Below are 27,315 nucleotides of genomic sequence, written 5' to 3' on the forward strand. Positions count from 1 at the left end.
ATGGAAACTTTCATTGACAAACGTGCGTGGAAGTTGGACCGATTTCTTGATACCCTCTGGGACATCAAAGGACATAATATTCCACAGGTATCTTTACAACTGTCACTTGAAGAGCCACGATCTTCCACGGGTGAATATTCTCCTCGTATCCTTTTCACGCCAAATGAAATGAACACAATGAATATTCGACACATGATTGAGCAACAGAATGTTGCACTCGAAAGGAGATTACAGAATATCACGAGAATGGCAGAAGATCTGGAGGTTTCGCAAGCATTGAAAGTAGCCAGGCAGGCCAGGATAACGCAACAAACCGATGAGGCTGAACAGAGGAAATCAGAGAGAGCGAAGCGGACCCAGCAGGAGCATAATGAAGCCGAACAAAAGAAAACGGAGAGAGCGAAACAGACCCAGCAGGTGCATGAAGAAGCCGAACAAAAGAAAGCAGAGAGAGCGGAGCGGACCCAGCAGGAGCATAATGAAGCCGAACAAAAGAAAGCAGAGAGAGCGAAGCAGACCCAGCAGGAGTTACTCAAGGCTGAACATCTATACTAGCCCATAATGTGAAGTTTTGGTGTATCCTTGACATGATGTATAATCTCGATATGTATGAAAAGTACTGATAATCGTGGTGGGGCAGTACTTGTTTGTAGTTTATCAATCTCAAACCCTTACTCCGCCCCAGTAGACGATTATCTGTTTGTATAAGTGTCACTATTTGAGATTTTACAGTATATAATTGAATTATGCAACAATGCATCTGCATTCAAAAGAAAAACCAAACAATACAACCTAGAAGTACATAAATTATGTAGTCACGAGTCTTCCTGTGGTTGCGGTCATATAGGGCCCTACATGGGTTTGCGGGTTACCTATCTTGACTCAAAACCTATTTGCGGCTGGGTTACGGTGGCTTATAGGTTTTGCGGGTTGGTGATGTCTAGTCATAGTTGCGATATTAAACTAAGCCCTCCTCGTCGTTAATGAAGGGAGACAACAGGACATAAAAAATGGAATGAAGTGACTATACTTACTAAATTGTCAGCTCGCCTAATAGAAAACGCAGTGAATTGCTGGTGGGTTATTAAAACCATGATAGTATTTAGTCTTAGTAAAATCTGTATAAAAATGCATCCCTGAAAGATGCCAGAAAATCAATAGCCCGCTGTGCATCTCCAAGCTAGATAGCTTACTTAATCGAGTACAAGAAATACTTCGAGACTGAAAGTGGTGCCACCCCATTTAGGACATACTGCACAGTTGAATTCGAAATCGGATTCCCCCTGGTTCACACACGTTGTTTCAGAACGAAAGCTATGATCCAATGACTGTTAACTGCCGCTCCGCTGAGAAGATCAGTGCGGCGGTCGGGTGACGGCGGGTGATTCCCATTCAGCTTATCGCCCTGTCTATAGTGCACTCAGCCTTTTCACCCTTCCAGAACCCAACTATTTGCGTTCTATGATTCTCTTCTACGCATAACCTAACACATACGACCACAGGGTGTGGAAAACAGGGCTTCCCGTCCGCTCAGCCGTACTTAAGCCACACGCCGGTGAGTTAGTAGTTGGGTGGGTGACCACCAGCGAATCCTCACTGTTGTATGTTTTTATTTTTACCCTGTCTATATATTGGCTGTCTCTGCCCCTCAGCAGCTAAGCAGCACTCGAGGGAGTGTACGTAATATGGGTGAGAAGTCTGGGCCTGAGGAGAAGGGTGAGAACGGGGTGACAATTCTCACCTATGGGGTAATAAGGGCCAACTTATTCTATGACTATGCCTATCCTAAGAAAAAAATATATAATACAACCTGTAAGGCTCTTTTCTCACTCTGCTATAATTTTATTTGAATTTATTTACCACATATAATATATTCTACATATTGTAGTGGGGGACCGTATCCTCATTACGCACTGGCCTTATGCAGCTTCATGTTGTAAGCGTTGATGTATAGTGGTTACAAGTAGATACATATTGAGAATACACACTCCTATACCTCTCTGAACTCACTTCTTGGAGCGCCCGAGTCCTCTTTGCATGTCTTGGTGGGTATAACGCTGAGTTATGTGTGCTGAATCGACCTGTATGCCGAATAGCATACTATCTAGAGCGTTCTCATCTTCAATATGTAGTTGTAAATCCTTTTGCCAATAAACCATTTAAATCCGCAAGACTTCAACCGCATAATATATGATCAGATTCGCAATTAAGTAATGTATCTATGCACCTATGACCCCAATAGATATCTATCTATAGGCTTCCCACCAAAAGATTCCTCTTCACCCAGACTCCGCTTTAACCGCGCTGCCATTGACAGACTCATCTGTCCGCCACTCCCCGGCAACGGTGTTGCTGTAGCTAAGTTGGGCAAGAGTAAAGGTGCTGAGCTCGGACACCAAAACCGTGGACTCCAAGGGCACGACGCGGTGCACCTTGGAGTTCTGAGTGAGCATAAAAGTATACTCCTCACCGACAATGGATGTGGCGTCGGCGTCAAAAGTCACATGAATCAGGGCATCAGGCGAGTGATCGCTGAGCAGCGACGTTGACAAAATCCAAAAGGCCGGGCCACCATCCTCGGTCGTCGCGTCAGCAATATGGAGTAGACCTGAATTGGCGCCAAGCGGGTTCTGGAGCTGGAAGAACTTCATCTCGCCATCGGATCCAATATGACCAAAGGTGCCGGTGCCGCCAGTGGCATTCCCAGCGAGAGTGAACCACACACCACTCATGGCACCGTAGGCGGTGGTCATTCCGACAGCAGTGTTGCCGACGCTGGGCGGGATTGGCAGCTGCTCTGTCTCGCCGGTGGAGACATCGATGCGCATGATAGACGAGTCATAGTCTTGCGTGACGTAGATCAAGCCGGTGGTAGGCTCCTCCTTGATAAATACAGGGCTGCTGAGACACTCGTACAATGTGTAGTCCGTGGGATCGGAGACATCGGCCGAGTACACGTAGTATTTGTCTGTTTGCTTAGATGCCTCCTTGAGGCCGGCCCAGACGCGGTTGCCAATTTCAAACACGCAATGAGGGCCGTTTCCCGGCGCCGGGATATCAATCGTCTGTAGGATGGTTGGCTCAGTCCAGGACTCATTGCCGGGGTCCACGAGAAGCAGCTTGTTCTCGAGCTGCAGCGACAGCCACATCATGCCGGGATACACAGTCGATGGCCACACGCCGTGTAGGCCCGAACCACTGTCCTTTCCCATGGGGAACGAGTGAAGAGCAACGAACTCCTCAGTGGTTGGATCCAGCTCGATCTTGACAAGGTTGCTGTTAGACATTTGCGACAGCAACACAATATTGGTGTCCGGCACGCGAGCAAACTCATGCGTCTGAGTGGCGGGTGGCATCTGATACTCGGTAAGGCGACGGATTGGGATCGGATCGTCGAGGTCCTGTGCCGACGCGGTGGCAGCGCCGAAGGCCAGCGCGATCATGACCGACCTGAAAGTACGGGACAGCATATTTGAACTTGCCTGCTTAGCGGTTTTTGCTTGATGTTGATGCTTTCACACATTGGTGAGATGGTCCCCATTTTATATGCTCAGTAGGTAATGTTTAACGTCATATCTCGCAGTGATTTCACTAGAGACCAAGTCGTTGGCGTAAAGAGTAGAGCTGAAAGATCCTCTAGTGGGACCTAAAATCCTTGCAAGATTGTGCCTTGCCGAGACATGACTTACATATCTAGATATAGTATGTAGATCACGGATATGTAGCATTCCGGCGATGCTCAGCTGAACCGATCTATAACATTACAATCTAGATAGGGTCCCAAGTTGGTAAGTATAAAATGTCGATCTGATAGATCTCCTGCAAGGAGTCGGGGATTGCCGAAATAACCGGACAAAAGGGGTCGAGATTAATGAATGCACCCTTAAATATTGTCTCTATTCGGCAGGATCAGCGGCCTAGAAAGGGAATTTCCAATGTAGCTGTAGCAAGGATGCAATCCAATGATGCCACTTGTTTAATTTGCCTGCTATTTTCCCAGTACAGCAATTGCCGATCTATAAGGGAACTCTCTATTGCTACATAGTCATCTGAAGTTATGTGGGCCTCACACAGGTAGCCACAATTCGGTCATGACAAATTCTGATTAAACTACCTATGCTATACTACATCGTGCTCCATATCACTTGAGGAGTTCAGTGCGAGTGTTACGCTACCTAGGGTAATTCTCACCCGCTTCTCACCCAGCGTCTCACCCTTGTCACCCCCGTAATGATGGGTATAAGAGAGGGAGTGAGGTAAGGTACCGGCATGCTCCTAGTCAGGACAGGAGAACAGTGAGGCATGTTTTTCTGAAAACTAGGAGCCACGGGTTTAGATCCTATTGCCGGCTCGAATTGTCTACCAACCAACAATCCTATCCGCGTGATTAAGAAAGAGAAAACGGCGAGCAGCAGCGGGAGGCTTCTTGTATTAGGGAGAGGGGAGGAGGGGGGAGGTGACGGTGACGGTGACGGTGAGGCGTAGAGAGATGGCTCTTGTGTTAAGGAGGTGGGGGGTGGAGGCGACAGTGGCGCCTCTACGCCTGGTCAGGGAGCTTTCGGAGTCTCTCCATCTGACGTTTTGTTGGGTTGGTGTCCATGGCTTCACCAACCCACTTCGCGATCCAGCTGCCACAGGTTGCGACGATTTCGGCGCGATCTTTGAACTTCTTGGTAGACGTGTTCGGGTTAGACTGGATTTTCCAGTCCTCCCACTTCTCAAGCGATCGAGTGTTCGCAAGATAATCGAAGATTCGAACCAGCTCTTTGCTAGCTGAATATAGCCCTCCGCGGGCATTCAAAAAGTCCCAGGACACACCGTAGAGTGATTCGAAGGCCGGCTTCCACCGGTCCACCCTCGAGCTTTGCTGCCCAGCCTCGTAGAGGATCACATCGTAGTCGGCCAGAATACATCCTCCATGCGCGGCAGCGTTCCGCTGAGATCTCCTTGTGTGGCTGATCGGCCTCCCAGCCCATTTGTCAAGCACCATTGACCGCACGTCAATGGTATAAGCATCGAACGTCCGCTCATATTTGATGATTGCTTTTTGAGCTTCTTCAAGCTCTTTCCCCTGGCTTTCCAACTTTTTCTGGAGATCCTTAGAACTGTGGACTCCTTAGGCAATTTTGGAGTTGGCTTGAAGAAGCCTGTGAATTGGGTATCAGAGCCTTGGCGCCATGATTTAGGATGGGATTGGATGGAAGAACCTGTGATAATTTCGAAAATGTTGTAGAGGTGCGAAACGATTTTGACCTTTCTCGTTTCCCACTTGTACCTTCGAGTTATGAACTGGAAGAGGATATGAAAACGGCAACAGTGGTGATCGAAGATCGCTAAGGATTTGGGACAGGGCGGCAAGAAAATTCGAGGCATTTCCAAACTTGCCCCGTATATTCGCTGTAGCGAGGGTAGAATTTGACTGATGGGACTGTCCTCTCTAAGTATTTTGTGCTTCCTCGCGAGGTCGTCGTAGCTCGGATCATTCGGGTCCATCAAGTCCTCGTTGTTGTCGATTACATGAAGACATCCGTAAGGTGGTCTCCGAATGCCCCTACAGAAGACGTCAGAGATGGTACTAGTGACAGGATACATAGATAAGCGGTAATACCTTCGATGCTGTCATATCGAAGTTCATATGAATGCGATGAAATTAGACGAAGGGCTCGGAGGAATAGAATCCCTATGGCACTCAACATAGATTCGTCCTCTATCAGTGTAGTTGTATGGTGTCTCGCGATGAGATGGCGTCTCATGGGCAAAATATTTGAGGAACTAGAAGTATTTGTTGGAGAAGATAATTGCTTGTGGAAAGAGCAACCTATTGTAATCCCTTGGTGGCCTGACATGTAAGGCATCGATCACGATACCTTTGTTACTTATTTTGTAAGCCCATTGCCTCCATTTACTGCCCACCACACCAATCATTTGTCGATTGTTCTGTGCTTTTCTGCCTGAAAGCTTGCTGGTCTTCAAGTACCTCTATTCAATATCCAGTCATAAGATCTGACATACCGGTATTTACAGCGTAGATACATAAACAATGTTGAGTACCACCTCCATCCAGACTCCCATGAGGGATAAAGAGAAAGCTAGGTTCCCGAAAGAGAAGGTAGCACGAAGCCTTAAAATCAGGTCACAAAGAAAACAACCATACCTACGCGTTCTGCACATGCACAAATAGGTCCTGCGGAGTCCGACAGAATGGAACCGTCACTGACCATCAATGAATCTTCGCTGGCTACCGCGGCAAATTATTTTTCTCACTCCCACTTCGCATCTGGTACTCATTTCTATTGGGTTGAACGGGATGCAATTCTGGCCTCGGAACCTACTGGAAAACGCAATATCCAATCACCATTAGGGAATGATGCATCGGGTGCAGGTAAAGAGCACGGACAAAATGAATGAGGTTGATCACTCTTCGGCTAGGTGCCCCATTTCTCCGGACTGGACCTTGGAGTAGATTCAGGCTAAGATGGAGCGAAACCTATCTGGGAAATAGATCGCCACTTTAGTGGGACACCCGGTGGGGCCCCTCCACGTCAATCTAATCTTGATTGACGGGGGGATATCTGGATGAGAACAGGTAGCATGTTCAGACCAGATCGGATGATTGGCCAAGCAACAGTCTCCTTGGCATCGGCTGACTGGCGGGAAAGTGTGTTCCAAAGAGAAAACAAGGTCCGTGAGACACATAATTACTCAATTGATTTTCTAGTCTTTCCGTACATCAAGGCAAAGCTTCAAGTCGACACGATGCTCGCTGGTTCAATAATCAGGTTTCGTGCCTTCATTCTGCGGGATGAATTGAATAAAACGAACGTGTTTTCATTCCCTTGGGGGCCAGGCAACAGCTTAGAGGGGTACATACCTAGCGCAGGAACATGCATCGTGCCCAGGCCCAGGCTCAACACACCTGAAACTATATTCCACCGACATCATCGATCGACGCAACGTCACTCTTTCGGGCGCATTCGCTAATAACCCCGCATCACGCCATAAACCCGGGGCTATGTCCAAGCTATATCCGCAATGCCATACAGCTCGCAACTCCTATAAGAAGGGCGTTGGCACAGTGTTGGAAACAGACTATTCACTCAATTCTAACTTCTTAGGCCAGAAATTACCAACCATCCTCGACAAAAAAATAGCAATACCCCAACCTCCTAGACCATTCACCAAACTCCCCTTTTCAGCAACCCACCTCAATCTTTCACAATGTTGGCCCCAACTCCAATCCAGGCCAAGGCCTCAAGCTCGTCTAGCGAACTCTACCTCAGTCAGGCCCGTGCCAGCGGCAGCACCGAAGATTGCATGGCTCTATACGAGAAATGGGCAGCCTCGTACGACGATGAAGTTGGAGACAGTGCTCAAAATTACGTTGCTCCCGTGCTTGTCGCTCAAGCCGCCATCAAATACGGACTCTCAAACGGCGCCACAAACAGCGTGATACTGGATGCCGGTTGTGGAACCGGACTGGTGGGAGTGGCTCTGTCAATGGCCAAGGCCAAAGCAATCGACGGCATCGATCTATCTCCTGCCATGCTTTCTGTCGCAAAGAAGACTGGCATTTATCGAGATCTCACAGTGGCAGACATGAACAGACCGATCGACAAGGCAGATGGAACATACGATCTCGTATCCTGTGTGGGGACTTTCACTCTTGGCCATGTTGGGCCGGACCCTGCTTTGCGAGAACTTGTGCGGGTTGCTAAGAATAAGGGTGTTGTTGTTTCAACGATTCTGCAAGAGATTTGGGTGCCTGGAGGATTCCAGGCTGAGGTTGAGAAGTTGGTGGCGGAGGGCTCGGTGAAGGTTGTCACTGAGGAACTTATAGATTATGTAAAGGGACACGGCGACAAGGCTGTGTTGCTCATTCTAGAGAAGATCGATCGAGACTGAACGAGACCACCATGCCAATCACGACGCAAAGCCCGAGCGACTCACAGCCCTTGCAACACAAATTGATTGGCCTTCAACTCCTCCAATGCGACATACAAAGATGGGATTTCAACACCCAGATCCAATGCAACACTGCGATCGGCTCCAGATGTACTCGACTTTTAGCTCTGTGGAAGCAAGCTTGTCATTCTTAGAACATATTTAAATTAATAAATCCCAACAAACTAAATGAGATTATATTGTGAGATTCGGGGGAATCCTCGCTGGAATACAACGTTTATACTCCCCTCTATGCATCCGCTTTCCTTTATACATCCGATTTTATCCGGCTTCATAAATCCGCTGTTGAAGCGGCAGGCGGCTGGTATGTAGTTCATTTTGAGCCTTTCTCAACAACGTACAACATACAGAACCTGCATGATCAACAAGGGATGCGGGGTAATTGACATGGACAAGACGGAGCAGAGAGACCCGCGACATATGATTCGCACTCGGCACTACAGGGATCATCGTATTTGTGAAATCCGGGGATCGGGGATCCTTGGCGTGTCTCACATTCATCAAACTGACGTTATACATTTGGGCGATCCCTTGAGCCCCGAAGCAACTTGAGAAAAACCCCGTGAAAATATATAGTGGAACCGAGAGACAAAGTGTAATATTCATGGTTTATTCATTTCATATACACTCAACAGACCGAAGAAAACCCAACCAACACCTCGCTGTGTGATAAGGGCCAAAGACCGCACAGCCTAAATTCAAATAGATGGTATCATGCAATGTTCATAAGAGTCTTGAGCGCGCGAAGAGAGAGGGGTTTAATGAGGTAGTTATCGATACCAGCTGTAATAGCTTGGTGCTGGAAACCAGCGGAGGAAACTCCAGTGACAGCCATGATACACGATGGTTTGGCGTTATGCTCGCGTTCGAATTCGCGAATTTTGGTCGTTGAGACGAGGCCGTCCATCACTGGCATTGAGATGTCCATCAGGACGAAGTCGTAGTAAAAGTTGGAGGATTTGTATTTCTCCAGTGCGACGAGGCCGTTATGGGCTGTGTCGTAGCTGCAGTTTATTTTTTGCATGAAAGTGGCCATAATCTAGAATTTGTTTTAGTAGTGCTCCGATCTGGGGAGAGGCACGGGACAGTACCTTGACATTGATTTCATTGTCGTCCACAATGAGAACATGGGCCGCGGCTTGCTTGCTGCATGGTCGGGGTGTGGAGCTGTTTGATCCTCCCGGTGAGCTCACTGCTTGATTTAGATACTCGGACGCCGCTCTATCATGAAGATCCGATCGCGAGTCTGAACTGCTTTCTGTTTGTGTCTGTGGAGACATGAGCGGGAAAGTAGCGTCGGGCGCAGGGGATGCACGTTGTATTTGGATTTCGCGCCACTTCATAATCTTTTCAACGGCCTTGTAAATTTTCTGCGGTCCGAATCTGCAAAGAGAATTAGTTTTATTACCCAAGGGGGTCAACAGATTGCAACTTACGGTTGGGCAACGCGGATGATGTTGACGGAAAGGCTGTCGAGTATTATTGGGACATTGCCGCTTAGCACGATGAAGAAGTCAAACCCATTCTGAGCCGCCATTTCGGAAACAAGTTGATCATTTTCATCCATAGTTTGTCTGAGGAGTTGTTCCTCAATGACAATGACTTGGCCGCGAGCCTTCTCGATGGAGCCAGCCAGAGAGATATTCCACTTCAACTTTGTCATGAAGATGTTTGCGAGTGCACTCTGAATGGAAAGATTCCGCTTGCCTTCGACAGTAAGAATGCCAGTGGGCGTCTCCGTGAGGGCAGGATAACCATTAAAGCCTACCAGACACGCATGCATTGGGGTGGTTCCTGGCTGGGTAGTTGTCGGTGCCGGGCTATGCTCCGGATCAAGACTAGCCGGTAGATATTGAACCGGGATATAGACATCAGCCTGAGTCCCAATGCCTATTTCGCTCCTCACGTTGACATGCCCCCCGAGTGACATGACCAATTGCTGCACCGTGCTCAGGCCCAGTCCGACACCCTCAGACAGCGGGTCTTCTTGAGAAAACGGGGCGAACAGCTTGTGTTTGATGAAATCGGGAGCGATTCCACGGCCAGTATCAGTGATGGCGAGGTGAACAAGGGGCGAATGTGAGTCCGATCGGTCCCTGGCCTTTGATAGCGCTATTTCGATGAACCCGGCTGTAGTCCACTTCATCGCATTGCCGAGAAGATTCATCACGATTCTTCTCCAGGCACCTGCAAGTGACCGAATCATCCAAGTGTCTGTTTGGTCGACTCGTATGACAACAGACATTTGGTTTTGTGTCCTGAAATCCTTGGTGATTGAATCGCCTGCTTCCTTGGTCGATGACATCCTTTGAGCGAGCTGGTTCACCTGTTCAGGTGCTCGCTGGCCGGTGTATAATATGTCTGCAACCTCTTCCACCAAATGGCTAATATCAAAATCGGAAACAAGATTGGCCGAGTCATTTTCTGAGATCATTTCATTTAGCCTGTCCGTATGTCTCAAGTTGTTGACCTTGCAGAATTCCAACCTAGAATGTGTTAGGTCAATTTTACATCCAAAAAGGTCTACTCGGGTGGACTCACATGTGATTCGTTGTATCCAGTAATGTCAATCCAGACTTTTCGATCATCATCACCATCTCTTCTTGTGGTGGGCTAAGAGAACTGGCATGTAACAATTCAGCACTCGCCAGTATCCCGTGCAGTGGTGAACGAAGCTCGTGGCTGACAGAGGATATGAAATCGAATTTTGATCTCTCCGTAGTTGCCCAATGAATTCGAGAAACTTCAGAAATCAAAGAATCACCAAAAACCTTGAAATAGTGTAACTCCTCGAGCCCAAGCGCGCGGAAACTGCTTGTCGTCCATACCAGAACCCCAGAAAGCCAACGCGACTTATTCCAATCCCATAAAGGAAGAAACAAGGCAGATTTAGCACTGGGAAGACACCGCGCAAGATGTTTTGCACAAGTTTGAGTGTCGGGATCAAGTTGAGAATCAACGGCTCTGGTGTCATCATTTGAGGTATACTTATCCTCATCGACAGCCTCCTCTAGACTTAGGAAATGGCCTTGAGGAAAGGACTTGAGCATTTGATGGAGCAATCCCTGTGGTATGCTAGGTTGGTTGCGTGGACCATCATTGCCTTTAGATGGTGACTTTAGCGCACAACTCAAAATATCGCATGGAAGATCGAACTCATGCGACACAGCCCGAGCAAGCCCGAGAGGGGTAGGCAGTGGAGCAGCCGGGAACCCGGGATCTGCGGCTGCTGATGGATCCCAAATTTCTGATTCTTCGGGTACACTGACGAAAAGAAATGTTAATAAATACCACTCGACAGCAAGGGCGACGTACTCACAAGGCAAAATCGGTTGGACAGGCATCGAGAAATGCAACTCCGTCCAAGTCCATAGAATCCCGCAGCAGCGCACTTGCACGCGAATAGATCGATGCAATGCGTTCGTATATGGGCGTGCTCTCCGTCAATGATAACTGCGAAAAGTCTTGATCAACACCCGGAAGTGGACCGGTGTCTCCTGGCTTCAATACTTCGCGCATCGACTTTTCTTCGCCGGGGCTTAGCGCGGCTGGTCGATCTGAGAAACCCGAGTCGAGAGACGAAGGCTCGGTCGTGGAGCGTTGGTCCTGCAAGAAGAACACGGATTCCTCCCCCGCAACGGTTGAGGAAGACGATTGTGCAGATTCGGGAGAAACACATGGAACAGCATGCCTCAATGGCACATCAAGAACTGGGGTAGTATCGGAGTCATCGGCGTCCACATTAGTGGTGGCAGATTCATGTGGGAGATTCGCTGCGTGGACACTAGACTGAAGACGGCCATGATTAGAGACCTCTTTAGGATCAAAGTCTGCATGTTCTTTAACAAAATTCGTCAAGCCCTTGACCAATTTTTCAGTCCGAATATGGGCCTGGCTCATTCGCACATTCTCCAAATGCAGTCCGATGGCATCCGCCACTTCCTGGAGGTCATTGACCTGGTCATCCCCAAACTCCGTCCTTGGTTTGTCGTCGACGATGCAATAAGAGCCCAAAACGTATCCAGATGCGCTGAATAAAGGCACCTCTGCGTAGAAGCGCATGTGCGGCCATTCTCGAACATAAGGTCGGTCCTTAAAGCAATCATCCAGTGTGAAATCTCGGATAATATAGCGCGTGCGATTGGCGGTTATATTGCTGGTATCGATATCGTTGGTCGCGCGGCCTGTGAACAAGCTGACAGTGTGGGGACATACGCCCCAGATCAGGTCGAGCGACCGTGCTCCGAGATAGATCCCATCTCCCGGTTTGTGGCGGTTCTTATCTCTTAGCGACACTGATTTTGTCGTTTCGGCAATAATATGTTGGGTTTCGCCGTCAATTATGGACACAAAGCAGCGATTGGCGTCGAAGCGGAGCACGCCGAGCTGGGCGAGTGCGTTGAGGGTAATGTCCTTTGCTAGCTCGCAACCTGTGGGCTGCTCATCTCCCGTTGGTGCAGCGGGCGTCTTTTCCTCCTCCGAAGTTATCGCATCGGGTGCTGGGAATGCTCGAGTCACTGTGCAGTAATATCTATTGTGGCAATGATCAGTGGTGATCAGTGGGACAGGCATACAGGCCGAACGCCACAAACCTCGATAAATCGCGGATCCGCTCGCGCTCCGGGTCGTCCTCCGATGTTGGATGAAAGGCGCGTACGCCTACAGAAGTCATAGTAGTCATCGGCTCATACCTGACTACTAGTCACTCAGCAGCAAGTCTTGAAAAGGAAGAATTGCTAAATCTGAGACACGAATTCCCCGCGGGCGGGTGGATTGCACGTGCAGTGCTAAAAATCTCTAAAACCCGCCATGCATCGAAACTCCCCACTATTTTGATTATGGACTGTGTTCATTGGCAGTTCCAAATATTATTGGGGTCACAACTGCCGAGGAAAAGATATGTCCTTCAAGGTTGAGGCCCAGACTATTCGCGAGTACGAAGCGATTGGTTGGGGCGGGAAGCCGACCGTTACCGACCTCGGGAGGTCCACATCCGACTTTCCAAGGTTGGTCCTATTGGCAATTTAATTTACCGCTTTTCTCTCCGCCTTATTAATTCCGTACACAACTCTTTATGCTGCAGACATAAAGGGTGGGAAGGACACGTTATCATAAAGATTGTTGGACAATGGGGTAGTCTCAAGGCCGACCGGGGCCGGCTGCTGATCCTCGAGCGACGAGGCGAACAGTTCCCAGCCCATCGGATCACCATTCGCAACTGCGCACGCGCCCTGGGACTTAATGTTCTGCAGGCTGTCGACAAGCGATTTGACAATTCCCTTTGCAGAGAGCGCGGTCGGGCAGGTGTGGGAGAAGAGCTAGAAAACATCCTGGGCGCACGTGAGGGAGTCGAGCGCCCGCGGTACCTCGGAGCTGAGCGAGTTGGTGGAGACGTAGCCCACAATTGTCAACGTCGCGTTCCATAGCGGCTGGATGACCTCTGACCAGCCGTAGAAGACGTCCGACCTGGAGCAGATGGTGAAGACCGTGTCGACGATAATGGTTGCGTGGTAGAGGGCGCTAGCGATGTGCAGCTCCACGTGCGGCTGCTGGGAGCCGGGTGGGTTGACTATGCTGCTAGTGCCATTGGAATGGGCGTAGCGGAGACGGATGAAGGGACGTTGAATCAACGTGTATGCGTTGTGGTAGTGAAGCCGTAAGAGCACTGCTTGCCGCTGTAGCCAGTTGGGCAGGGTCAAGGTGCGATCAAAGTCGAGCATCTCACAATTGCCGGAGCCGTTCCCACACCTGCTCAAGAGTAGCTCTGAAGGTAGCTGGTCGCGCCATACCTCGAGGTTTTGAAGAGCGGACGAAAGGTTGAGGGCATGATGTTTGAGGGCCACCGGGCTGTTGCTGTTGTCGTCGTCCAAGACCTCCGCAGTCGAGATGCATGCGCCAATGTCAGTCACAATGATGGCAATATTGACCAAATGGGTCGAGAACGCGTATACATTCATGCCATCCTCACATGGGGAGGAAACGTAGCTGGCGAGAGCGTCCTTGTCAGGAAAGGGGCATTTGACAAGGCTCTTTTGGCTGGCGGGGGGCATCTCGAGCTGCAGCGAGCACTGGAGATCCAGGGAGAAAATTATCCACCACAGCTGCATGCGAGCAGTTTTCCCGGCCTCGGGCAGATGGCTCAATTGCGGTCGATGGAGTTTGGCAATGTAGGCCTTGCGGACAGTGATGCCGAGCAGATTGTATGCGTCGCGAGAAGCGTTGCCCTTCACAGGGTAAAGGACCATGAGAACTTGGCATCGTAGGGCATCCAGGGTCACCTCTGTATTGGTCCTCATGCATTCACGACATCGATGGAAGTATTCAAAGCCGGGCCAGGTGGCTTTCGTTGGAAGACCTGCGTGGTAGTTCCGCCGGGAGGGTGACTTCTGGAGACCCAATACCCGCCCAGTAAGGCCAGTGACATGGGTATGCTGTATGCCCAAAGCGATCATGGAATCGACCAGGGCGTTCCCAGCCGAATACTCACCCTGAATAGTCGATGGCGGCAGTGCGCCGAGCTCGGCGAATTCTGTCTTGCTCATGATCGGCAGAATCGGGTGGCAAACTTCCCAGAAAACCCGAAGATAGTAGCTCCGCTGGCTTTTGAGAAGCTCGTTCGACGCAAGAGCGCATTCTCCCGAGGGAAGGGTTGGATGTGGGAGCTGGGGAAAGAGACACCCTCCAAGGGCTGAGCTATGCGAGAAGGCCGGCTGCCCGCTGGCGAAGAAGCCTTGGACATGAGCAATATTGAAGAATTCCTTTGCAGCGGCATTCTTGGGGGTTCTTGTCTCAGTATCCATGCTTACGCGAGCGGGAGGGACAATTGGGCTGACCGGGCTAGGGTTAGCGGTATGGCTGCTGTCGCGGCATCCAGCGTAAGTAGGCGAGGGTGATGGCAATATTGGGAAAGTTACTGTCGACAACTCCGATGGTGCGTGGCCGGTGTCAATGTTCTTGGTCCGAGTAGAGCGTAGAGGGGCGTATGACACGACGCACTTTGCCTTGATACTGACGCACTGTACGCAGGGCTTCTGCCCATAACACTTGATGCGAAGCAGGCGGCAGCGGTCACATTCTCTGGCGGCCTTTTGCCGCTTGGCCTGGCTAGGGTTGGGGTCTGTGTCGCTAACGTTGTTGTTGTTGTTCTTCTTCTTGCTGCGGGCCCGAGCCGATCCGGAGCCTTCCGTTTGCCTGTCTGCCTTTGCAGGGACAGCAGAGAACTTGTGAAACATGGAGGTTCTATTGCGCTCTACATGGAGGAAGTTGGGAAGTATTATACGTTGAGGGGTTGGGGCCCCTGCAGGAGGGATCCTGCGGGATGGAGTATGATGCCATGTCAGCTTTAAGATAAGCCTCACCCAGGACCCCCTGGGGCCGCCACAAACCTTGGAACCCACTGCGGGCACGCATGCGTATGACTAATATCAGCCCCGGGGGCTCCGGGGGTGTCCTACCCCGGAGAGTTCTAGGATAATTATCGGAATAGCTCAAGGTCTACTCCAAAGGTTTTATGTAGCCGAATGACAGGGCACAAGTTCGAGAATTTAGATACAATGCCAAGCGGTTTGTGTCCAATTTTATAAATGACATGACCCCTGTGATCATACAGGTCACTTCCTATTTACCCCTCTCTCGTGGATAGTGAAAAACACACTTTCAAACCCCTCTATCAATCGTTCGTTCCTCTATCAATCACACATTGGTTCCAAATACCTGCAGCCTCTGCTCCATGGGAAGCTTCTGCAGCCTCTCTCCCGGCGCGCTGCCATCCTTGGGAACTCCAAACACCATCTGTGCCTTTAGCTGCCAGTCTGATGGGACACCCCACGTCTTGTGCACCTCGGCATCGATGATGGGGTTGTAGTGCTGCACGTTGACTCCCAGTCCAAGGGCATCCAGAGCGGTCTACAGATAGTACTGGTGCATGCCATTACTCTGTTGCACCCACTCGTCCGTCATGTCCTTTTATATATCTGGGGCGTGTTCCTCCATCGCGGCCGCGCAGGACTGATCATCCCAGAACAGAATGGTCCCGTAGGCGTTGGCAAAGTTGGCGATGCGGTCCTTGGTGCCTTCATTCCAGCGTTGCTCGCCAATCTTCGCCAGCAGTGCATCAACAGTGATGGACCAAAGCCTTTTGTGGTCGTCTCCAAATAGAACCGTTAGTCGGGCTGATTGGCTGTTAAATGCCGAGGGGATGGTTAAAATAGCGACCTCGCCTAGCTTGATAATGGTGCTGTCGGGGACCGTCGTCTTTTGTTCGAGGGCTCGGATGGTGCGGCGCTTCTGGGCTGCTTCAGTGAAACTCATTGTAACAGTTGGAGATGACATTGCGAGAGTTGCGAGACTGGATGATGTTGATACTTTGGTAAAGGCTCGAACAGTTGAGTGAAAGGAGGCCATGGCCAATGAGTCAACTTTGTACTCATGGCCCGAACAAGCGAAATGAATAAACTTCTTGAACATTTTGTGAATTCGTCAGCGGGACTAAAATTGGTAATGGGAGGTTGATTTCAAAGGTTGTCCCTGTATAAAGTGTCCGGAACCCCCAAAATTACCTCATTCGGACATCAGCCCCACATTGCATTGGCCCCGGAAGGAAATGAACGATTGCCCGATGTAGTGATATGTTTCACCGGAAGGCTTATGTGTAGTATACAATACTATCCATTTACGAATGTTGAATGCTTTGATTAGAAATTTCGATTGGAAATTTTGCATCCCCGATTTCAAGTCTACCCCAGCGGGCCGCTTTATAGTCCCATAGTCCTTGTCGAGACTACTGTCACTCTCTCTCACCAGCACTAGCAATGGATTTTGTCAGGCGCAACTTCCCAATGTCCACATCGGCGCCCGCAGAAGGGTCAGGCGAGGAGCTCTTCTTTGACAAAGATGGCCACCTCGAGTTTGCACCAAACGACCGAGAACCCAAAGAACTACTCGCTTGGACGAAAGTGCTATATAACCACCATCGTCATCTCCCTCGTTATGAATGCCACTTTCGCCTCCTCTGCACCATCTGGATCTTTTCAGAGTGTTAGCGAAGACCTCCATGTCTCTGTAGAGGCCGCTGGACTCGTCACCACCCTCTTCCTCCTAGGCTACTGCGCCGGTCCACTCTTCTGGGCGCCTTTGCCCGAGTTCTACGGCCGTCGCTGGATCTTCTACATCTCCTTCGCTATATACCTTGCCTTTGGTTTTCTCTACGCTTTTACACCTAATTTTTCCGGACTATTGGTCGGCCGTTTCCTGACAGGCACGGCTGTCAGTGCCGCCCTGACGAATGCACCCGGGATCCTCGCAGACATATGGGGACCTGTCGAGCGTGGCAATGCAATGATACTGTTTGCCACAATGACATTCGTGGGACCTGCTCTTGGTCCAGTGGTCAGTGGGTTCCTTCAACTAAAGGAGACATGGCGTTGGACCTTCTATGTCCTCCTCTGGATGGCCGGTGCCACTGGGCTTCTGCTCACCACTCTCCCAGAGACACTTCCCAAAATGGTCCTACGGAACAAGGCTCGTCGCTTACGCAAAATACCCGGCAATGAGAGTGTCAAGGCTCCAGTCGAGGCATCGGATCGTTCCCTGGGAAGCATTTTCACAGTGGCCCTGACGAGGCCTTGGAGACTTCTCATCGACCCGATCAGCTTCTTTGTGGCCATTTACTACGCCGGCGTCGGCGAGATGCCACTGATCGGTACGGTCATTGGCGCCTGTCTCGGCGGCCTAGCACTCTTCACCCATAACCAAATAAACCAGAGAAAGCACACCGGAAAGCGCAAATATGTTCCAGAAGATCGCCTTCCCGGCGCCATGGTAGGTGGGATTATGTTCGCCGTGACGATATTTTGGTTCGCTTGGACGGCGGAACACAATTCAGTTTCACTGGGCCGTGCCGACTGTGGCGGGAGCCTTCCTCGCAATGTCAATCCCCCTCATCTTTGTCATGTTCATTAACTATATCATTGACTCGTACCTGATGTATGCTGCATCTGCTGTCGCGGCAAATACCGTCCTGCGGTCCGCCTGTGCCGCGGCATCCCCATTGTTCACGCAATATATGTTCAATGCGCTCGGTGTGGCTGAGGCTGGATCGCTCATCGGAGGGGTTGGCGTGCTGTTGATGCCTATACCTTTCGTTTTTTATAGATACGGCGCGGCAATCCGGCGCGGTCTAAGTTTACGTCGATAGACAAGACGCCGCGCGCTCCTGTGGATGAAGAGAAGACTGTGAATGGCAGATCGCCAAGCCAGACCTCCGAAAGGGAGGACCAACCGGTTGATAAGAATTTAGAGGGCTTGAACGAGTGAACTATCCTTGACACGGCACCCAGCGGCGTGTCTGTATTTGCAGTCCAAGCAGCGAGGTCTGATAGAAATTTGCATGAGAATTGGAATGTCAAACTCCCATAAGTAAGAAGAGTGAGCTCCGTGGGATCTCTGGTAATAGCTCCCAGCACGAAGCCTTGTCTGTCTTTGATAGCCATACAGCACCATCAATGACGGCTCAATCTAGACAAAACCTTGACTGATACCGCGAAAGACCATCAAGAATTGAATGGGACTTTTGGCGCTTCTATCGAAAAAAAAGACCTCGTTTTGTGATGTTCCTATGACATTCAGTTATCAGTCGTCTATACGAGAAAAGGTAGCAATCGATTGATAGAGAAGTATAGCACACCCGGGAAGGAACATGCGTGAGAAAAGATTCTAAGTTGAACTTAGAAAAAAAGGAAATATCTCAGATTTGATCGAATAACAGGATTTCAAAGAAGACCTGTTGTTAGAGAAGTATAGTTCCTCAAGTTGGGCACCCGCCTCGGTCTCGGTCCCGTTTTCGCTCTCGTTTAGTCTCGTTCCCGTTCCCCTCTACCTTTTGCCTCTCTCGCGATCTCGCTCTCGCTCTCGTTATCCACCCCAGACTCGGCCATCGGTTCCTGCAGCTAAAAGCCCGAGAACTCAATAAACTTCTCCACCATGCAAATCTATGGCATTATATTCCCCTTTAGGTATGGCCAGCCTAGGGACAGCTCTCTAGCTACCCCGACTAGATCCACAGTGGTCCCTGCAGATAATATCTGGTGGGGCCTGGCGTCCCTGTCGGAGCTATTGTTAACATCCATCCGAGTCTTATATCAACCCTTGGCCTCTCGATATGGAGCCCCTACCGCCGATCTCAGTCTTGCGCCTCAGATGTCGACCATATCAGATAAAAAAAACTTACAAAACAAGGAAAAGAATGACTAGTTTCCCGAGGTCTGCTTGGTCGGCAACTCTAATGCTCGAGCTCAAAACAAGGATTCATGTATCGGATCCCCAAATTGCCGGCGACGCAGCTATAAAAGACGTGTCCCTCTTCTTGAAAAGTAGATTAACTATCTTTCATTCAGAGCCCTTCTTCCAATTAAAGAGATAATCAAAGCTCTACTATCCTACACAATGAAGTTCACTAATCTTGCCCTCACCGGCGCTGCCATCGGTCTTGCCAACGCCGGCCCTGTCTCGAAGCGTGCTATCAGCGACGGTATGTTACTTCCAAACCAATGGACTGCTCATTCTCTAACGTTCTTCTTATTTAGCCGACATTCTCAACTACGCTCTTACCCTTGAGCATCTCGAGGCCTCTTTCTACGAGGAGGGTCTCAAGAACTACACCCAGGAGGACTTCGTCAAGGCCGGCATGAAGGACCCATTCTATGCCAACCTGAAGGAGGTTGCTTCCGATGAGAAGGACCACGTGGATTTCTTGACATCTGCGCTCAAGGGTATGTCCCTACATTCAAACCCAGAAGTAATGAACACTATTTGACATTTTCTAGCTGCTGGTGCCTCTCCCGTTACCCGCTGCACCTACAACTTCCCATCCACCGATGTCAGCGGCTTCTTGGCCCTTGCCAGCGTCCTTGAGGGTAAGGAGACATCCAATCATATTAAAAAGCGCCACTAATACCTTCCCCAGGTGTCGGAGTCAGCGCCTACCTCGGAGCCGCAGCCTCCATCATGAGCGACACCTACCTGACAGCCGCCGGCAGCATTCTCACCACAGAAGCCCGACACAGCGCATACCTGCGCGCCGCGGTCGGCGAAGTCCCCTTTGCCCAGGCCTTCGACAACCCCCTCGGCCTCAATGAGGTGTACACCGTCGCCTCCCCCTTCATTGCCTCGTGCCCTTCCAGCAACGGCATGCTGCCCGTAAAGGCCTTCCCTGCGCTCACAATGAGCTCGATGGACGCCGTCATGACAGGTGCGCAAGTGGATCTGATGGCCGGTAGCGGTTTCAACACCAGCACCAGCGACGTCAACGCTGCCTTCATTACTGTCACCGGTCCGATCTGGGCTCCTCTCAAGTCTATGGGTGATGGAAAGTTCACCGTCACCGTTCCCAAGGGCGTTGCCGGTCAGAGTTACGTCGTTCTGACTCAGGGAAATAAGCAGGCGACTGATGACAATATTGTTGCTGGCCCTGCTATCGTCGAGGTAAATTAGATTACCTTTTGCGTTTGAATTCTTTTTGTTGGGTGCTCCTCGCCTCCTTTTTCGCAGGGCTGATGTTGCTTGTATTGATAGGTTGGAAAGAAGACTGCGATGGGTACCCCGAGTGGTATGGCCGCTATGGGTATGGGTGGCAAGAAGAATATGACGATGCCGATTCCTTCTAAGTCCATGGCTGGCTCCTGGAGTAGCTCTTCAGCTACCGCGTCTGCTTCCGCTTCTCCTATTTACACTGGTGCTGGTCAGAAAATGTCCGGTAGCATTGCTGGTGTTGTTGCAGCTGGTGTTTTTGCTGCTGCGGGTCTGGTTTAAATTCTTTTGTCTTGTTGAATTTCTACTCAAATTATCTGGAGCGGGGGGGGGGAGAATGTTGATGTCGATTATATATTTACTTCTAATAATACTAGTATCTTGGCAATAACGTCTTAAGTCTTCGGGGTATATTCCAAGGTTACTTCTACGCACTATGCATATACATAAAATACCACGTTCCGCCAATATTACTGGTAATGCCATACATATCGTATAAGGCAACTGGACGCATGCCTCGTTTGCTTCTAAAATCGTTCTAGACCTGGGTCACATGATACGGGGAAATATGTCAATGTCTCGGGTAATTTCTTCCTCGCATTTATTCACAGCCGTCTTGATGATTGGCCTCCACGGGATGTCAATTAACTTTGAACATGCCCCCTCTCCGCGCGCATACCAAATCCCGCAACGGATGCGATCAATGCAGAAGCAGGCGGGTTAAATGTGATGAGCAGGGTCCACCATGCTCGAACTGCACGACCCGCGATTTAAAATGCACATATTTGAAAGTCGCCGCAGCCCGTCGCGCTCCAACACATCTTACACCACCCAGTTCAACATCCGACGTACCGCGTTCTCTAGATGGTCACGGCTCGCCTGTAGCAGCGATACCCGGCCCAGCCGTTCCAGTCGCACCAACCCAAACAAACTCATTCGGCATCGACAACCTAGAATTAATGCACAAGTTCTCAACAGACACATACAAAAGTCTCTGTCTCAGCGACTCAGAAATAACAATCTGGCAAATAACCGTCCCAACACTCGCCTTCAAACATGATTACCTGATGGGCGGGATCTTGGCGCTAGCCTCAATGCACATCGCAACAACATGCGAGCCATCAGAAACAGCACTCCTATACCACGAGACAGGGCTGCAGTACTACAACCGCAGCCTGACGCCATTCCGAAACGCGATCGATAGTATCACGCCGCAGAACTGCAACGCGGTATTCGCGCACTCGATCGTCATGATCGCGATCAGCGTCGCGTCACCCCGACTAACCGCCACGAAAGACGAGTGCGCCAGTATCACAGAGAACATCGTGATACTGTTCGAGCTACTACAGGGCGTGAAGAAGATCCTGCAAGTCAGCAGGTCGTGGATTAAGCTGGAATTATTCTCGCAGGGTCCGTATTGGAAGCGCACGCCTACCGAACTTGATCCTGATACGGAGGCTGCGCTGACGCATCTGGCAGCGTTGAATGATCAAGTTATGATTGGGATTTACTCAAAACAGCATCGCATTAATAAAAATGTTATTGCGCATTTGAGGCATTGTTATGCTAAGTTTGCGCACTCGGCAGATCCGGCCCCGGTTCTTGCTTGGCTTGCGGCTGTTGACAAGGATTTTGTCGATAGTCTCCGGTGTCGACAGCCGTTTTCGTTGCTGATTCTCATGTATTGGGGGGTGTTATTGAAGGAACTTGATGGACATCGGTGGTGGGCGCGAGATTCAGGTAAAGCGCTGTTTTCAGAGTTGTTTGAGGCTTTGAGGTCTGGGGATCCGAGGTGGGATGGTGCTCTTGGTTGGGTGCAGCGGAAGATGGAGCTTTGAGTGTTGGAATGGTGACTGTCATCCCGAAATCAACACATTCGCCCGCATGACGCATGGTCGGGTCGGTCAGGCCACTCGGGACTAATATATTGTACATATAGCATTCTTGAAGCGATTTACACAATTACACGATTACTTTCTGCTCGACTGGTCAGGACTGAGAATTGCTGCCAACGAACGTGGATGTCAACAGTGGACCTCCTTCCAAGGTCGTCAAGGGCCAACCTTGGAATCTCATCCAGATAAGCAATATGGGGATCTCTATACCGATTACACAACTAGACCGTGCGGCTGGTGAATTACAAGATGGGATTTCAGACTGCAGAGTAACTTGCTCAACCAGCTAGGTTACAAATCTCACGGCACGGTCGAAGACTCCACAGCCTCGTCAGCTGTAGCTCTTAGCGCTGACCGTGGAAGAGTCTTTACGGTATACAGGGCAGTTTGGCAGCGACTTGTCACATGCATAGAAAGAAGTGTCCCCCTGGGCCAGCGGCAATTCTGCTCTGGTGATATCAACAACGCAATCCAGAAAGTTGAAATATTTACCGGGGGTGATCTATAGTATTTCAGGCCATGCGGTGGCCGCTAATCCTACGCGATATGCTCGGTGAAACGAAAACGGCTCAAGCGGGAATAGCGGACATCTTCGTGCAGCTGCGGCATGCGGCTGACACCGGGACCTCGTAATTTGGACCAATCTTTATCTTCTCGGCTGTGAGGTATATTGCGGTGATGACTTGGCCAGTTCTGTTAGCTAAAATAGTATTTCATGGTTTAAGTAGTTATCGAATATAAATTCAATATAGGGCTCTTCCCCGCAATCCTTTTCTCCCGGGGTGGACGCCTCACTAAAATATCACTACATGGACGCCTGATTGTCTCTTCTAGTCTCTTTTAGCCTGTTTTAGTGTGCTTTAGTGTGTTTTAGACTCTCTTAGTATAGAACCTAGCCCCCGCAGCTGGTCCAACCTGAGTTTCCATGGTTGGTAGTACCTACATACGTATGTATCTATATGCATTACCCCTCTCATGCTATTTAACTCGTAGGTCTTCCAATTTCTACTCTCTCAATCTAAACAATCTAAACAATTATACAATGGGCGAAAATCCAACCTGCACAGTCGAGGAATTCACCCGCACCACATTCGACTATGTCATCTGCGGCGGCGGAACTGCAGGACTCGTTCTTGCTGCGCGCCTCAGCGAAAACCCCGCTGTAACCGTCGGCGTTATTGAGGCCGGCAAGTATCGCATTGGAGATCCGCTGGTTGATACTCCTGCGGCGTTCGCACAGATGTTCGAGAATCCCGACTATGATTGGTGCGTGTATACGACGCCGCAGGTAGGTTGATTCTATATTGCATCTATCTACTTTGGATTCGCTAACTGCTTTCTTGGGGCTATAGGAAGGCAACCATGGCTTGTCTCACCATGTCCCGCGGGGAAAGCTCCTCGGTGGATCCAGCGGCATCAATTATATGATGTATGTGCGAGGATCGACGCAGGATTACGATAACTGGGCGGAGTTGGTAGAGGACGATGGGTGGTCTGGCGAGCATATGCAGGGATATATGCGAAAGCATGAGGTAGGATCTCATCTCTCCAATTTCCAATCTGGTTCATTTACAGTCGAAAACTAAACAACGGAATAAACAGACCCTCGAGCCAATCGACCCAGCCATCACCGATCGCTCCACAATGCCATTCGTAGGCGAGTTCCACGGCACAAGCGGGCCCATCCGCACCAGCTTCAATGATTCAATCATGCCAGTGGAGAACGACATCATTAGAGCCTGTGAGGATGTAACTGGCATCCCAAAAAAGCCCACCGACCCATGGAGCGGCGACCACATCGGCTTCTATCATACCCTTGGAGCAGTTGCTCGAAGCGGCCCGAACAAGGGCAAGCGCAGCTACTCCGCACGGGCATACTATGAAGAGAACCGCGCCACTCGCCCAAATCTCAAAGTCCTCTGCGAAGCCCTCGTCAACCGCGTCGTGCTAGACAGCAACAAAGCCACTGGCGTAAGCCTCACACACAACGGAGTCGAGTATCAAGTCTCCGCACGGCGCGAAGTAATCGTCAGCGGTGGCACAATCCAAAGTCCCCAGATCCTCGAACTATCAGGAATTGGCGACCCAGAGGTCCTCAAAGCCGCCGGTGTCGAGTGCAAAATCGCCAATAAAGGCGTCGGTGCAAACGTCCTAGACCACGCCCTCACCTTCTCTGTAATGGAGGTCCAGCCGGGCATCATCACACTAGACACTCTATACCAAGTGCCCGAGGCAATGGAAGCCGCCACCAAACAGTATGCTGAAACCAGCAGCGGGCCACTGAGCGCGGTCTGTAGCATGCAGGGCTTTTTCCCGGCAAAGAAAATCCTCTCCGAGGCAGAGCTGGCAGAGATCATCCAGAGTATTCGCGATATCAAACCGAACAGCGCCTTCCATGCGAAACAGCTCGCACAGACTATCGCGAATCTCGAAAGCGACCACTCTGCTAATATGCAATTTGTTACTCTCGGGGGTTCCATAAACCCGGATGCCATAGGCCATCAGGGCAAGATAATTCAACCACGCTTGCCAGATGAACCGGCTGGTTTGACCTTGGCAGTTTGTATTGAGTACCCCGTGTCTAGAGGGACTATCCACATTGGGAGTGCAGGTGAGCTTACAACTAAACAGAAATCCCTTCTATGTTCAATTCAACTCGTGTGCTAATAAATCCAGACCCAACCAAACCCCCTATCATCAACCCCAACTACGGCGGCCACCCAGCTGACATCTCCCTCCTAGCGGCATTCCTGCGCTGGAGTGATAAAGTCACGGAATCAGAGTATGTGAAGTCTTCATTCTTGCGGCGCGCGTACCCGGATCCCAGTCTCAACTTGCAGGACATGGATACGGCCCGAGAAGCAGTGCATGACCTCATTGCGGGTGAGTACCATATCAGCGGATCTGTTGCTATGGGTGATGCGTTGGATAGCAGATTGAGGGTGAAGGGCGTTGAGGGACTGCGTGTTGTGGATGCGTCGGTGTTCCCGAATAATGTTTCTGGTAATATTGTTAGTAGCGTTTACGCTGTTGCAGAGAAGGCGTCGGATATGATTCGTGAGGATTGGGATTCTAGGGCTGCACTATGATGTGAATTTATTTTGGGATTCGTTTCACGCAATGATAATATTTTATATTTGAAGGAGATTGATTCTGTCAACCCTCGACAAAAAGCAGAGTGAGCCCATTAAGAAACGTACATAGTGTACCCTTGCGTACCATCATTCCCCCATGGATAGCTATTATCCCGCATATCCTCCAACTCCAGTCGCATAGCAGGATCACAAAGTGAATCCTGCATCTTAATACCCTCATACCCAGGCTCCCTTCTGCGTCTCTCTCGAGCCCTCTTCTCAACAAAATCACGTACATTCTCCTTCCGCGGCACATTCTCAAAATCACACCCAGACAAAAGAGCCACCGCCTCCTCGAAGCTCTCCGCCCGCGCCAGGTTAAGATCACCCCGTTCAGCACGAACCCCCTTCTCGAGCAACAGCTTCAAAACCTCCAATTGTCCAAACTGAACCGCAAACCCAATAGTACTATACCGCAAGCACTCAAAACTCAACATAAATACATCATACGTTAAATTCGGGTTCGCCCCCTTCTCAATTAACCCAGTCACCATCTCAGCCTGTCCATGCATGACAGCCGCAAACAAAGCCCCCTGCCAACACATCCCAACCTCAAGTCCCAGTTCAACAAACACCTCCAACAACCTCTGGTTATTCTGCTCTGCAATAATGCATAATCCCCCATCATCCACAAGCCGAATCCCAGCCCCAAGTAATATATCCACGATATCCGGCTGGTTCATGGTAATCGCGCGCTCGAGCGGGGTGGGTACCTCACTCTTCCCGGTACAAGCACCGGCCTCTAATAAGAAAGGTATGATACCAGCCCAGTTCGCAGCAACAGCCGCACCAAGCGCAGACGGATTCGGCAGGAGGTTGCCTGCAGGTTCGAGGGGAGCGTTGTGTCGAAGTAGTAGCTTTACCGCTTCGGCACTATGTGCGGGGATCGCACCTTCGATTAGTGCTTCGCGCAGCTGGTCGGGATCGTATGTCTGGTCCGGTCTTGTTTCGGATAGGAGACAGGTGAGGGTTTCTATGTGTGGGCCGCTAGCTGCGAGGGAGAGCGCATTCCCCGCTATCCCGGTGACGTTGGCGGGGTTGGTGTGATTGGGACTTGAGGGGATGCGGGCGCTTAATTTGGCGCCTGCATCGAGCATTTTTTGGGTCAGGAGTGTGTGGCCATTCTTGGCGGCCCAGAGGAGGGCGCTAGTGCCGTGGTTTTGGATGTTGTTTTTGTATAGGTAAAGTTGGAGGACTGCGTAGGTTCTCTTTGTGGTTTGGGTGAAGGCGCTAAGGTCCTTTTCGTTGGGGAGGGATTCGGCGATTGAGAGGAGGAGTTCGGTTGGTAATAAGGTTAATCGGGACATGGTTTATCTGTATCCAAGTTGTGGAGGGCTCTGTGCTTATTTTGGAGGTGCGGATATGGTTGGAGATCAACGGTTGACGTCTCTAGCGCTTGGGGAGTGGGTTTAGCGCTGTTGGAGCTAGTGGCTTGCAGGATTGGGGGCGGCTTATCACATACAGAATGGGGTTTGCGGATTTGGTACATTGGGGACTTTGGGATGGAATCATTCGAGTACTTTTGTAGGAGAACCGAGGTAGGGGTCCATTTAGGCTCTATCAAGTATTTAGCCTATACTACATAGTAGAACTACAAGCTGACTAGGAAGTAATATGAAGATGAACAGAGGTCATTTATCTTGAGGTTATTTACCTTCCAGGGACTTTTGTCGGAAATGTCCTTTGATTGTACCTTTAGGAAGATAACAAATGCCTCGCAGCCTCATTATTGTAGAAGCTATGCGGGAGAGTAGTCTCTTTCCCTAACTCCATCTCTCCAAATTCAGACCAGCAATTAC

At 50.2% G+C, this 27,315-nt stretch overlaps 13 protein-coding genes across 13 annotated transcripts; 6 read left to right on the top strand and 7 right to left on the bottom strand.

Annotated features, from left to right (window-relative positions):
* N7455_007306 (uncharacterized protein) lies at positions 1 to 555 on the top strand (the record flags this gene model as incomplete). Its single annotated transcript, XM_065605592.1, has 1 exon — positions 1 to 555. The coding sequence occupies one exon, from the start codon at positions 1 to 3 to the stop codon at positions 553 to 555; it is 555 nt and encodes a 184-aa protein (XP_065461446.1).
* A 1,724-nt stretch (positions 556 to 2,279) lies between these two features.
* Positions 2,280 to 3,470, bottom strand: N7455_007307 (uncharacterized protein; the record flags this gene model as incomplete). The annotated part of the gene is made up of 1 exon (XM_040956146.2): positions 2,280 to 3,470. The coding sequence occupies one exon, from the start codon at positions 3,468 to 3,470 to the stop codon at positions 2,280 to 2,282; it is 1,191 nt and encodes a 396-aa protein (XP_040813549.2).
* Positions 3,471 to 4,537: 1,067 nt separating this feature from the next.
* On the bottom strand, positions 4,538 to 4,990 carry N7455_007308 (uncharacterized protein; the record flags this gene model as incomplete). Its single annotated transcript, XM_040956064.2, has 1 exon — positions 4,538 to 4,990. One exon carries the CDS (start codon positions 4,988 to 4,990, stop codon positions 4,538 to 4,540), a length of 453 nt encoding a protein of 150 aa, XP_040813413.2.
* Positions 4,991 to 7,218: 2,228 nt separating this feature from the next.
* Positions 7,219 to 7,902, top strand: N7455_007309 (class I SAM-dependent DNA methyltransferase; the record flags this gene model as incomplete). Its single annotated transcript, XM_040955963.2, has 1 exon — positions 7,219 to 7,902. One exon carries the CDS (start codon positions 7,219 to 7,221, stop codon positions 7,900 to 7,902), a length of 684 nt encoding a protein of 227 aa, XP_040813594.1.
* A 772-nt stretch (positions 7,903 to 8,674) lies between these two features.
* On the bottom strand, positions 8,675 to 12,634 carry N7455_007310 (hybrid sensor histidine kinase/response regulator; the record flags this gene model as incomplete). Its single annotated transcript, XM_040955955.2, has 6 exons — positions 8,675 to 9,001; positions 9,054 to 9,345; positions 9,399 to 10,448; positions 10,504 to 11,226; positions 11,282 to 12,493; positions 12,555 to 12,634. 6 exons carry the CDS (start codon positions 12,632 to 12,634, stop codon positions 8,675 to 8,677), a joined length of 3,684 nt encoding a protein of 1,227 aa, XP_040813569.1.
* Positions 12,635 to 13,034: 400 nt separating this feature from the next.
* Positions 13,035 to 15,194, bottom strand: N7455_007311 (uncharacterized protein; the record flags this gene model as incomplete). Its single annotated transcript, XM_065605593.1, has 2 exons — positions 13,035 to 13,280; positions 13,329 to 15,194. 2 exons carry the CDS (start codon positions 15,192 to 15,194, stop codon positions 13,035 to 13,037), a joined length of 2,112 nt encoding a protein of 703 aa, XP_065461447.1.
* A 460-nt stretch (positions 15,195 to 15,654) lies between these two features.
* On the bottom strand, positions 15,655 to 15,921 carry N7455_007312 (uncharacterized protein; the record flags this gene model as incomplete). Its single annotated transcript, XM_065605594.1, has 2 exons — positions 15,655 to 15,867; positions 15,907 to 15,921. 2 exons carry the CDS (start codon positions 15,919 to 15,921, stop codon positions 15,655 to 15,657), a joined length of 228 nt encoding a protein of 75 aa, XP_065461448.1.
* A 6-nt stretch (positions 15,922 to 15,927) lies between these two features.
* On the bottom strand, positions 15,928 to 16,428 carry N7455_007313 (uncharacterized protein; the record flags this gene model as incomplete). The annotated part of the gene is made up of 1 exon (XM_040955968.2): positions 15,928 to 16,428. The coding sequence occupies one exon, from the start codon at positions 16,426 to 16,428 to the stop codon at positions 15,928 to 15,930; it is 501 nt and encodes a 166-aa protein (XP_040813603.2).
* A 426-nt stretch (positions 16,429 to 16,854) lies between these two features.
* Positions 16,855 to 18,276, top strand: N7455_007314 (uncharacterized protein; the record flags this gene model as incomplete). The annotated part of the gene is given in 3 exon segments (XM_065605595.1): positions 16,855 to 17,781; positions 17,846 to 18,103; positions 18,115 to 18,276. 3 exon segments carry the CDS (start codon positions 16,855 to 16,857, stop codon positions 18,274 to 18,276), a joined length of 1,347 nt encoding a protein of 448 aa, XP_065461449.1.
* A 1,128-nt stretch (positions 18,277 to 19,404) lies between these two features.
* N7455_007315 (ferritin-like domain-containing protein) lies at positions 19,405 to 20,769 on the top strand (the record flags this gene model as incomplete). The annotated part of the gene is made up of 5 exons (XM_040955939.2): positions 19,405 to 19,489; positions 19,545 to 19,730; positions 19,785 to 19,874; positions 19,925 to 20,442; positions 20,533 to 20,769. The coding sequence occupies 5 exons, from the start codon at positions 19,405 to 19,407 to the stop codon at positions 20,767 to 20,769; spliced, it is 1,116 nt and encodes a 371-aa protein (XP_040813458.2).
* Positions 20,770 to 21,143: 374 nt separating this feature from the next.
* On the top strand, positions 21,144 to 22,325 carry N7455_007316 (Zn(II)2Cys6 transcription factor domain-containing protein; the record flags this gene model as incomplete). Its single annotated transcript, XM_040956079.2, has 1 exon — positions 21,144 to 22,325. The coding sequence occupies one exon, from the start codon at positions 21,144 to 21,146 to the stop codon at positions 22,323 to 22,325; it is 1,182 nt and encodes a 393-aa protein (XP_040813562.1).
* A 1,099-nt stretch (positions 22,326 to 23,424) lies between these two features.
* N7455_007317 (GMC family oxidoreductase) lies at positions 23,425 to 25,471 on the top strand (the record flags this gene model as incomplete). The annotated part of the gene is made up of 4 exons (XM_040955967.2): positions 23,425 to 23,670; positions 23,735 to 23,914; positions 23,985 to 24,993; positions 25,059 to 25,471. The coding sequence occupies 4 exons, from the start codon at positions 23,425 to 23,427 to the stop codon at positions 25,469 to 25,471; spliced, it is 1,848 nt and encodes a 615-aa protein (XP_040813453.2).
* Positions 25,472 to 25,569: 98 nt separating this feature from the next.
* On the bottom strand, positions 25,570 to 26,823 carry N7455_007318 (ankyrin repeat domain-containing protein; the record flags this gene model as incomplete). The annotated part of the gene is made up of 1 exon (XM_040956120.2): positions 25,570 to 26,823. One exon carries the CDS (start codon positions 26,821 to 26,823, stop codon positions 25,570 to 25,572), a length of 1,254 nt encoding a protein of 417 aa, XP_040813583.2.
* Positions 26,824 to 27,315: the final 492 nt, after the last annotated feature.

This window comes from Penicillium solitum, assembly GCF_028829755.1.
Source record: "Penicillium solitum strain IBT 25940 chromosome Unknown utg000004l_segment0_segment0, whole genome shotgun sequence".
In the NCBI taxonomy this organism is placed as follows: domain Eukaryota; kingdom Fungi; phylum Ascomycota; class Eurotiomycetes; order Eurotiales; family Aspergillaceae; genus Penicillium; species Penicillium solitum.